Here is a 12560-nt window from a genome sequence, read left to right on the forward strand (position 1 = left end):
ACCTATAGGACATAAAATAATGCGGACTCTAAGACTGAAACAGTAGTTTGAGTTCAGTGTGGTGAGCTTGCCAGAAGCAGAGTTCAAATAAAACAAATTCAAAAGCACCACCTAACTCCATACTGTGACCACATCTGGTGGTCATACTGTTTTTGTTACTTTGAAAGGGATGTTGAAAATCTGGATTATGTTTGTATGAGAGTAAATAGACAAGGGTCTGGATATCAAGATTTCAGGAAGGAATGAAAGAACTTAGAAAGGGAGACAGGGATGTAATGAGAGATTATTTCCCAACTAAGTGAGATGATAGATTTATTATCCTATGGACAGAAGGGAAAATAAGTAAAAAAATCAAACTATCAGAAGCTTCATTATTTCTCAATGCTTGGAAATGGTTAAAAACCCAACTGATTAGAAACAACAACCCATTACAATCCAACAGGATTTATATAAGAAGGAGAGTACTAGATTAGCCCTCCAGTATTCTTTCAACTTGGATTACTATATGACCCCATGGAAATGTGTACAAATAAAACACATCTACATAAAAGTAACTATTTAAAGGAATATAGAAACAGATTAAAGAAAGACATCAACATTCTCCAAAGACGACATACGGATGGCTAACAGGCATACGAAAAAGTGCTCAACATCACTAATTATTAAAGAAAGGCAAATCAAAACTACAATGAGGTACCACCTCACACCAGTCAGAATGGCCATAGTAAGACAACAAAAAATAAATGCTAGAGAGGGTGTGGAGAAAAAGGTACCCTCCTTCACTGTTGGTGAGGATGTAAATTGGTATAACCATTAGGGAAAACAGTAAGGAGGTACCTCAGGAAACTAAATAGAGAGCTACCATATAATCTAGCAATTCCACTGCTGGGCATGTATCCAGACAAAACTTTCACTGAAAAAGATACATGCACCCTATGTTCATAGCAGCAGCACTATTCACAATAGCCAAGACATGGAAACAACCTCAATGTCCATTGACAGATGAATGGATTAAGAAGATGATGCGGTATATATATTACAATGGAATATTACTCAGCCATAAAAAGACAAACTAATGTCATTTGCAGCAACATGGATGGAGCTAGAGACTCTCATATTAAGTGAAATAAGCCAGAAAGAGGTAGACAAATATCATTTAATATCACTTATTTGTGGAATCTAAAATATGGAATAGATGATCCGATCTAAAAGTGACAAACCAACAAACAAACAAAACACAGAAACAGAGCATAGCCAAGAAGAGCAGACTTGGGGTTCAGCAGAGGTGGAAGGGAAGGGAGTGGGAGGGATGGGCATTTTGGGGCTTTGGGGGATGCAAACTGTTATATCTGGAAAGGATATAGAGCACAGAAAAATGTGTGTGATTGGGTCACTTCATTGTACAGCAGAACTTGATGAAACATTGTAAATCAACTATACTTAAAGAAAAAAAGATATCCACAGACTCCACAACAGAGGATAAATAAAGTATAAAATTTTCAGAAAGAGGTATTATTATGAAAATGTAAGGCAACACATTTCATAATAATTATATATAGCTTATTAATTTTACCCAGGGTAATATTTAAAATGTGAAAACATCACGAAATGTGAATTTCTGAAGGGTAAAATGTAGGGTATATTCTAAACTAATAAGAGATTCACAGAAATGGCTTATGTCCTGGGAAAATTTTTAGTTGACTTTAAAAGACTGCGAATTTTATAAAAACAGAAAAACAGCATTAGAGTTTTAAATATACAAACATGTAAGAATAAAAACTAACTTCATGAAAGTTAAAAAACTCCCATTAAGGGAAAGAGTAAATATGTGAATCAAGGGGATCCCAGAAGAATCTTTGCACAGAGATATCAGAGAATGTGTATAGTCTTTATACCTCTACCCAGTCAAAGATCTGCTCATCATTTGCTTTGTCCTCAATAATGAGTTTCTCAAGTCGTTTATATAGCTCTTCCGCTGAGAGTTCTTTCTTTGAAAGTGCTTCGGAGGAACAGGAACTATCAGACTCTATAAAGTCCAACTTCTGAAACACACAATGTTAAACATATTAATATAATTCATTATTATCACCCTGAGAGGCAAAGTCATGCTCTTTCTCTTGTTTTTACAGGAATCCACATGACCAGAAGCCATCCTTTTGTCTATCGTTCTGAAAGATTTCACTCCATTATACTTCTCCCAACCTTTTTTTTTTTTTTTAACTCTGATTTTCCTTAAAAACAAGCAGCTTACTTCTCCTCCAAATCATTCTGAGCGTCAGTCTTTTTTTATTTTTATTTTTTTCTTTAAGGCCACAAGTGTGGCACATGGAACTTCCAACTCTGGCTTATTTCACTTAACATAAATAATACCCTTGGGTGCTCTGGTCTTGCTCTTATGAGGCAGCGTACGAGTACCAGCAATTTAACCCCCTTTCTGCAGTCTAAGGTTTAATACCACTGCTGCCACAGAACAGCTGCCAAAAACTCTATAGTTTTGGTTTTAAGTCCTTCAAACATCTCCTGACCATTCTGAATCCAAATATGAGAAATGATGTCTTAGATGGATAGTTTAAAAAAATCAATAATAAAAATGATTTTTTATTTTTAAGGTGTAAGGCAATGAGGTATACAAATATGCTTTGCTTTATGAAGCTTCTCTATGCAAAAATCCATAAAGATTAAAATATTAAAGATTATTAACAAGTTTTTCTCTAATATCTTTGAAGACTGATATATTCCTATACCTCCTCGGATCAATAAAGAAAAAATTACCTTGAGTTCTGTGAAAAAAAGTTTTCACTCTCATTTTAGTTGTCCTTACCACTTACACAGCATTTCTTTCTTTTTTTTTTTTTTTTTTTGTCTTTTGTCTTTTTGTCTTTTGTTGTTGTTGTTGCTATTTCTCGGGCCGCTTCCGCGGCATATGGAGGTTCCCAGGCTAGGGGTTGAATCGGAGCTGTAGCCACCAGCCTACACCAGAGCCACAGCAACGCGGGATCCGAGCCGCGTCTGCAACCTACACCACAGCTCACGGCAACGCCGGATAGTTAACCCACTGAGCAAGGGCAGGGACCAAACCCGCAACCTCATGGTTCCTAGTCGGATTCGTTAACCACTGCGCCACGACGGGAACTCCCTACACAGCATTTCTAAACAATGTATTTCTATAAAGTTTTAGCAACATGCTTCAATATCAAAATTTTTCTGATTCAATGTTGATAAATACCCCAACCAGCAAACTTCAATATACACACAAAAATCACAAGATGATGGCCATTAGTTTTTTTAAGAATAGGCATTCAATTTTTCATAACCTTGATATATTCTTCAACTTTGATCTAACACTCTTCGGTGTGTTAGACACCTATATAGAATACTTCTTAAATTGACCCCAAACCTACATAAATAACTTAAGGTTTGAGAGCAATTAACAACAACGTCAAACATGAATTACATTGCTCATTAATAAAATATGACATAAAATATGAAAATGAAAGCCTTTACCACTGCTAAGTGGAGTCAGTGGTGAGCTGTAAAGTTTACACTGGTCACTGGAAAGAAACATTTATTTCTCAGAATCCCTGTATTCTATGCAAGTTATCTGATCTTCCCAGAACTTAGAAGGCTGGGCTTCAACTTTATGGATAGTTCATCACTACCTCTTGCAGAATGAACTAGGGTATCCAGAAAAAAGGGGATTAAAGCAACCATTTTAGAAGAAAGGTGAAAGTCAGGATATGGAAGGCCAAGTTTTCTAGAACTTCCTTCCTTTTTTTTTTTTTTTTTTAGCTTTTTAGGGCAGCACCCGTAGCATATGGAGGTTCCCAGGCTAGGATTCAAATATGAGCTGTAGCTGCTGGCCTACGCCACAGCCACAGCAATGCAGGATCTAAATGAACTGTGTCTGTGACCTACACCACAGCTTATGGCAACACGGGATCGTTAACCCACTGATCAAGGCCAGGGATTGAACCTGCGTCCTCATGGCTGCTAGTCAGATTCGTTCGCCGCTGAGCCACGACGGGAACTCCTGCAACTTCATTTTTTAAACTGCCTTTTAAACATTTTTATTAACAACAACATCAGCCATAATTAATTGCATTTTGCTTTATGCTCAGTGCTTCTTCTTCTTCTTTTTTTTTTTTTTTTCTTTTAGGGCTGTACCTGCAGCATATGGAAGTTCCCAGGCTAGGGTCGATTTGGAGCTATGACTGCTTGCCTACACCACAGCAATGCGGGATCCGAGCCATATCTGTGACCTATACCACAGCTCACAGCAATGCTCGATCCTTAACCCACTGAGTGGGGCCAGGGCTCGAACCCATATCCTCATGCATGTAGGGTTCATTACTGCTGAGCCACAGCAGGAACTCCTATGCTTGGTGCTTCTTAAACATTATCTCATTTAATCCCATAAAAATTCTAAGGTAGGTATTAATAAGCATTCATAAGTAATAAATCTAAAGCTTAGAGAAATAATTTGCTTAAAGTCACATTAAGTGGCAGAAAACTAGAATCTGAAGCCAGGTTCCTTTGCCTTCAAATCAGGGTGCCATGCTTTCATTTCTCTTGGATATACACCCACAACTCAATTGCTAGGTCTTATGGGAATTCTATAAGAAGCCATCTTTACGTAGTTATTTTCATAAAATATAACTTTATACAATATTTGCCCATTAAACAAATCTATAACTATTATTACAGATTTGCCTTTTAAATCATGTAGTTAACAAAAAGAGGAACTACAAACCAAAAACACAGTAATATTTGCTTTTACATTTACCTGTGTGGTTACCTCTACCAGTTATCTATATTTTTTCATGTGGCTTTGAGTTACATTCTAGTGTCCTTTTGCTTCAGCCTGAAAAAATCACTTTAGCATCTCCTGTAGGGTAGGTCTACTGGTGACTAACTTGCTTAGCTTTTATCTAGTAATGTCTTAATTTCTTCCCCATTTTTGTTGTAAACACTGCCAGATATGAACAGTTTTTAAAGTTCAATACTTTAATTATAATCATTCCAGTGTCTTCTGACCATCAAAGTTTCTGAGGAGAAATTGGCTGTTAATCTTATTGAGGCTTCTATGAGTCATTTCTCTGTTGCTGGCAAGATTTCTTCTATGTTTCATTATAATACATCTTTTTTAAAATCTATGTGGTCCCATTATCAAGCCACAGAGCAGTTCCATTATCAAAATTACAGGAAGCAGTTAGTTAATGGGACTGTGAGAAAAGTATTGTCCCACACACAGTAATATGCATCTGGTAGAGTTTTCCATTCATCTGTCAATTGTTTTCACAAGATTAGCAATAAAAAACACAACCTAAAACACATTTGACCCTTGACCCCCCCCCCACAAAAATTGGTCTTTGTTTTTTCTCAGAAGACAGGATGTCCCAAGAGTGACAAGGTAGGAGCCAATCCTCTGAGTCTTTTCTTCAACCATCCCACCAACTGCTCTTTATTTCTTACTTATTTTATTTTATTGTCTTTTTAGGGCTGCCACCATGGCATATGGAGATTCCCAGGGTAGGGGTCCAATTGGAACTATAGCCGCCAGCCTACACCAGAGCCACAACAATGCAAGATCCAAGCCATGTCTGCAACCTACACCACATCTCATGGCAACGCCACAGCCTTAACCCACTGAGCGAGGCCAGGGATCAAATCTGCAACCTCATCGTTCCTAGTTGGATTCGTTTCCACTGCACCACGAGGAACTCCCCCAAAATATCTTAAAAATCTCTTTTATGATTTCTTGTTTGACTCATGAATTATTTAGAAGTGTGCTATTAGGTTTCTAAATATGTGTTACTCTTTCTTTCTTCATTCCTTCCCTTCCTCTTTTTTTTTTTTTTTTTTTTTTGCTTTTATTCAGCCACACCTGTGGCATATGAAATTTCCTGGGCCAGGGATCGAACCTAAGCCAGAGCTGTGACCTATGCCCCTGGTGCAGCAACACCAGCTCCTTAACCCACTGTGCCAGGCTGGGGATCGAACTGGTGCCTCCACAGAGACAAGCCAGATCATTAACACACTGTACCACACTGGGAACTCCTGTGTTGCTTTTATTCTTTTTTTTTTAAATTTTTTAAATAATGATTTTTATTCTTTCCATTATAGCTGATTTATTACAGTGTTCTGTCAATTTTCTACTGCACAGCAAGGTGACCCAGCCGCACACACATGTATACATTCTTTTTTCTCATATTATCATGCTCCATCACAAGTGACCCGACATAGTTCCCAGTGTTATACAGCAGGATCTCATTGCTTATCCATCCAAGGCAACAGTGTCCATCTATCAACCCCAAATTCCCAGTCCATCCCACTCCCTCCCCCTCCCTCTTGGCAACCACAAGTATATTCTCCAAGTCCATGATTTTCTTTTCTGTGGAAAGGTTCATTTGTGCCATGTATTAGATTACAGATATAAGTGATATCATATGGTATTTGTCTTTCTCTTTCTGACTTACTTCACTTAGTATGAGAGTCTCTAGTTCCATCCATGCTGCTGCAAATAGCACTATTTTGTTCTTTTTTATCACTGAGTAGTATTTCCATTGTGTATATATACCACATCTTCTTAATCCATTCATCTGTTGATGGACATTGAGGTTGTTTCCATGTCTTGGCTAATGTGAATAGTGCTGCAATGAACACACGGGTGTATGTGTATTTTTCAAGGAAAGTTTTGTCTGGATATATGCCCGAGAGTGGGATTGCTGGGTCACATGGTAGTTCTATGTATAGTTTTCTAAGGTACCTCCATACTGTTTTCCATAGTGGTTGTACCAATTTACATTCCCACCAACAGTGTAGGAGGGTTCCCTTTTCTCCACATCCTCTCCAACATTTGATGTTGAGCATTTTTTCACTGTATAAAGCCATCTGTATATCTTCTTTGGAGAAATGTCTATTCAGGTCTTTTGCCCATTTTTCAATTGGGTTGTTGGCTTTTTTGCTGTTGAGTTGTCTAAGTTGTTTGTATACTTTAGAGATTAAGCCCTTGTCAGTTGCGTCATTTGCAACTATTCTCTCCCATTCTGTATGTTGTCTTTTTGTTTCTTTTATGGTTTCCTTTGTGTTCTTATTCTTAAAGGTTAGTTTATCTGGAAGTCAATTCTAGACTAGTTGGTATATTCTCCACACTATAAGATTATATCGCCATCTTTCGTTGCTATCTATGTATACTCTGATAACAAGTGGCTTTCATTGTTGCTATTGAAAAGTCTGTTTTTCCTTTGTAGGTAATGTGCTGCTTCTTTCTAGCTACTTTAAACACTTTTTTTTTTGATATTATGCAGTTTCATGAAAATGTAATTATCCCATGTGGTATATATATGCTTTTATATACATCCATATATTCTTCAGTTCTGCAAAAGTCTCAGCCAGAGTCTCTTCAAATATTGTTTCTTCTTTATTCACTCTATTTTCCCTTCTGGGACTCCAATCAGACACATGTTAGACTTTCTCATAACATCTCTTATAATTCTACTTAGTTTCTTTCTTTCTTTGTTTTTTAATATCTGCCTAGTCAGTTTGTCTAGTTTCTTCAAGACTGCTCATTTCTGTGATTCTCTCTTTTAAAAATAGTGTTATTTTATATTCTGAGAGATAACTGCATTATCTCAAGTCTTTGGAGTCTATTTCTGGCACTGACTGTCCGTTTACTCTCATTCACTTATTCCACTGTATGTTAAGTGAATTCATATATTCAAATAATGTTAATTTGTAGAAAAGAAGAGGTATGTTGAGGATGTTTTCTCCAAAGAGCACTTTGGTTTGAGGCTTCTTAGAGTCAGGGTAATATTGAACTGGGACCATTTCAACTTCTTCCAAGATCTCTGGCAGCACTTCACATGTGTTTATTGCTCAGAGTTCAGATTTCACCTTTAGCATTTTTTCCCCTTTATTCTTTTTCTTACTTGGAAGTTTCTTCCACTTTCTATGAGCCCAGCAATGTAAGATAAATTATGCCTCAAGTAGGTTCTTATCATGGTGGAAGTGCTCCCCAGTGTATCTAAACTATAACCAAAGGGAAGCTAAAGTCCACAGTTCATCTAATGTTTTTAACTAGCTTAAATACATCCAGTTCAAAATACACCTACTTTAAAGTCATTTTCAGATTGCTTTATTATTTTTTTTTTACCTCAGAGTGACTTTTTTTCTCTTATTGCTGATTTTGGTGGCTCTTATTAGCATTTTTTTTTTTTTTTTTTTGGTCTTTTTGCCATTTCTTGGGCTGCTCCCACAGCATATGGAGGTTCCCAGGCTAGGGGTTGAATTGGAGCTGTACCCGCCGGCCTACGCCAGAGCCACAGCAACTCGGGATCCAAGCTGCATCTGCGACCTACACCACAGCTCACGGCAATGCCGGATCGTTAACCCACTGAGCAAGGGCAGGGATTGAACCCACAACCTCATGGTTCCTAGTCGGATTCGTTAACCACTGCGTCATGATGGGAACTCCCTTATTAGCATTTATTTTCCTCAGATGTTTATGATTTGGATTTGCAGGATCATTTTGAGAGGGAGTTTCCTGTTTTCTTGTTCTCTCACTGTTCCTGGTATAAGTTAGTTTTTTCTTTCTTTCTTTCTTTGCTTTTTAGGGCTGCACCTGTGGCATATGGATGTTCCCATGCAAGGGGTCAAAATCAGAGTGTAGCTGTTGGCCTACACCACAGCCACAGCAACGCTGGATCTTCTGTGGCCTACAGCACAGCTCACAGCTATGCCGGATCCTTAACACACTGAGCGGGGCCAGGGATTGAACCCACATCCTAATGATACTAGCTGAGTTTGTTACTGCTGAGCCACACAATGGGAACTTCTGGTGTAAGTTTTATAGTTGCCTCTATTTGATCCCCTACAATTCTTTACTTATGACCAGATAATATTGACGATGGAGTTTTCTTCCTTGTTGTGGATTTCTGGACCAAGTTACCAAGTAGGTAGGCAGCTTAGCTAAGGTTCTGCCAATAAGACTGTATATTTCCTTGGACTTCTTTATTTTATGCTTAGTGACATGCAGTAAGCCCGGCTCCAATCTTCTACCTTATAAGAGGCATCTAGGAGTTCCTGTCGTGGCGCAGTGGTTAATGAATCTGAATAGGAACCATGAGGTTTTGGGTTCAATCCCTGCCCTTGCTCAGCGGGTTAACGATCCGGCATTGCCGTGAGCTGTGGTGTAGGTCACAGACGTGGCTCGGATCCCGAGTTGCTGTGGCTCTGGCGTAGGCCGGCGGGTACAGCTCCAATTCAACTCCTAGCCTGGGAACCTCCATATGCTGCGGGAGCAGCCCTAGAAAAGGCAAAAAGACAAAAAAAAAAAAAAAAAAAAAAAAAAAAAGAGGCATCTAGTCCCTATTACCCCACAGAAATAACTTCTGGCTGTCTCTGCTTTCTGACCCAGAGCTCAGACAATGTATGGTTTTAGCCTTATTATCCCTGCTTTATTTATCAATTTCACTACTGGTTTATAGAGAAAAGTAGCTTATTATGTAAGTGTGGCTAAGTCCTTAAGGTTTTAAAAATTTTTTATCTGTATCTAATGAATGCATAAACAAAAAGCCACGACAAGTTAAAAGTTGCCTAGTGAGAATTGTGATCGATTCTGATGAGAGGTTAGAAAATATTTATCATTAGGAATCATCAAGTCTTTTATAGTGTAAAGTGGCCTTAAAGCATGGTCTTCAAGTGACATTTTGACCATGATTCCTATTTTATTCTAATTTTATTAACTGGAATACTAATAAAATTACCTTTATTTCTTCTAAAAAACAGAGCAACTACTATCAAACAGGAAGGCATAAGTCTTGCTCTAACTCACCTGCTCCAAGAGAAAATTATGTACATCTTCCCCTTCTGGTAAAAAGTCCTTCCAGCTGAGGTCAGCTTCCCTCCATAAGGCTCCCACTTTCTTATGGCTCTAAAACAGAGATAAGTCCAATCCATTTACTCTTACATTGGAAGGAGAAAAAAAAGGTTTGCTCGATGTCAAGAGTACAGAATTGTGAAAGCTAAAACATTAAAGCATTTCCTTGCTATGATGTTAATTTCTTAGTACCCTCAGCTTTCAATGAAGATGTCTGAATGTACATAAATGTAATGGTAAATGAACTATAGTTCTTAAGGTTCAATAATTTCTTTTACCAGATGACTAATTTGGGGATCTGCAAGCTGGTGTTTGGGGTTTATGAATATAATCACCTAAAAAGAGTCTGATGCACAAAGCTTTTAAGTTCAAAACTGTCTCTTTTCCTGGATAGTGCTATATGCAATTGCTATTCGATAAACCTCCCTGGAATCCCTCTTCATAGTAGTAGATTATGATTACACTATCTAACATGAGAATGACTAAGGAAATCATGGCTCCTGAACCAGGAATGAGAACTACTTCAAGGGCAAGAAGAAGCGTAAGGCTGAGAACAAGAAACAGAAAAGAGCTGCTGTCAGCGGGAAAACTGACAAGAAGGTGCAAGTACACTGCCTTTACAAAGTCACTGATAAAGGAAAATGTTAGGCTTTGAGGCTGCAACTGTCATCTAAGGAACATGTACTAGTTATTTCATAGACTAACTTGCCCAAGGCAGAGCTAATAACTTGGCAGAGCCAGGATTTAAACTCAGGCTAATTCCAGAGTTTATGTTATAAGAGGACCTTGTTTTAGTTAGGAGAAGTGAAAATCTGCTTTCTGCATGTACAAATTAAAGTTAAGAGGAATTTGAATTTGAAGGACTAAAGTCAAGTAGGTAGAAGAGGAGGAGAAAATTTTGGATCTACAAATCAGGATTCAATAAAAACTTCAGGGCCATCAAGTAGGGTGCTAATAACAAATAGTAATCAACTGGAACTAGAGATGAGGCTATTTAGTACACCTATCTATGAATGACTATTACACAAATGTGATACAGAAGGACTTCTGTAGATTCAGAGGGAGAAAAGTAAGCTAATTTTTTTTTTATCAGTGCCTTCTAAACAATAAAATCTATCATCCCAATATCTGTGGCTCTGATTTGACTAAGTCAGAAATCACTCCAGAATTTTCTTATGTGAGATGTTTCGATGTTTCTCATCCCAGGAGTTATACCCCCTTTGTGAAGCTGTATCACTTTCCCAAACCTCTCAGACCTCCAACAGAGCACTGATATACTCTTTTGAAACTATTGGTTTTAGACAGGTCGTCTGTCTCCTCTCCAGTATATGAATTCTTTGAAGGTTTAGTTATCTTTGTAGACTAAGATCCTAGCATAGAGTTTTGCAGAGAATTATGCAGTATTTATTAAAATAAATAACTTTAAGACAGAAATTCACAATCCTGCAGAATAATTTTTACCACCTATTTTTAATGAGATTACCTAGCCTTTGACCCCCAAATAATAACATTAAATCATTTCATATATCCTATCTTTCTCCGAAAATGGAGTTTTAATTGTAATCCATTCAAAAGTATAAATAATATAGCCATTCTGTTTCAATGGAAGATAAAACCATTATCCACAAATAAAACACATCTTGAGATTTCTTTAGAATTTTACCAAATCTAGGTGAGAATAGACAATTCCTTCCTAAATTACAGGAAATCAAAAGGATAAATATACCCCTGGGAGAAACTAGATTGAACCAGAGACTTCATTTTTTTTTTTTTTTTGTCTCTTTTAGGGCCACACCTGTGGCATTTGTAAGTTCCCTGGCTAGGGGTCCAACTGGAGCCAAAGCTGCTGGCCTACACTGCAGCTATAGCAATGCTAGATCCAAGCTGCATCTGAAACCTACATTGCAGCTTTCGGCAACGCCGGATTCTTAACGCCCTGAGGGAAGCCAGGGATTGAACCCACATCCTTACGGACACTAGTCAGGTTCTTAACCCACTGAGCCACAACAGGAACTCCTTCATTCATTTTTTTTTTTTTTAAACAAATAATAAAAGTTCACAGAATTACTTGCACAGCAATACTTAAGCTTTTCATAGATAACCCAAGATCAAAATCACTATACCTAATATGCTAGTGAGCCTGACACTCAGTTTAACACTCACCATTTGTTTGCATAGAAGGTGTAATATTTCAGAAAGCAAGACTCCAGCTCTTCCGACAGGAATTAAAGGTTTGGTAAACTCTCTGTAAAAGATAGGAGTAGTGATTAAGTACCTCTGAACAAATTCGCTCTTCTAGAACAATAAGCAAACAACATGTGCTAAAAGAACACATACAGAGCAATCTAAATAATACTGGGCAAGCAAACCTCAACAACACGCTCTAAGTGATAATGTTCAGTGCAAGTAGGTCCAGAGCCTTCGGGTTCACTTTATGCTTCATGAAGAAGCCGAAAAGAGACTAGAATTCTTGGATTTTGCTTCTTTCTTTAATTGCTTCAGTGATAGAAGCAATGCAATGATCAGTCTCACTTAATAATCTGTTTATTTGTAGAAGCTCCACATTAAGCCAAAAGGAGAGAAGCACCTTAGGAAACAGGGAGCTGTGAGACTTAGTTATGAAGTATTTCTAAAAAAGGAAGTTTTTTTTTTTTTTTTTTTAGAATATGAATAAAACAGATAG

At 37.7% G+C, this 12560-nt stretch overlaps 1 protein-coding gene across 38 annotated transcripts in view; it reads right to left on the bottom strand.

Moving 5' to 3' along the window:
• Nucleotides 1–12560, bottom strand: part of EIF4G3 (eukaryotic translation initiation factor 4 gamma 3) — a 359841-nt gene that overhangs the window by 8998 nt on the left and 338283 nt on the right. For all 38 annotated transcript variants that reach the window (XM_021097639.1, XM_021097671.1, XM_021097668.1 and 35 more), the window contains 3 exons: nt 12041–12122; nt 9833–9931; nt 1896–2042 (listed from right to left, as the gene is read on the bottom strand). In XM_021097639.1, coding sequence (XP_020953298.1) covers nt 1896–2042; nt 9833–9931; nt 12041–12122 — 328 coding nt within the window. The remainder of the gene's footprint in view (nt 1–1895; nt 2043–9832; nt 9932–12040; nt 12123–12560) is intronic.

This window comes from Sus scrofa, chromosome 6 (assembly GCF_000003025.6).
Source record: "Sus scrofa isolate TJ Tabasco breed Duroc chromosome 6, Sscrofa11.1, whole genome shotgun sequence".
In the NCBI taxonomy this organism is placed as follows: Eukaryota; Metazoa; Chordata; class Mammalia; order Artiodactyla; family Suidae; genus Sus; species Sus scrofa.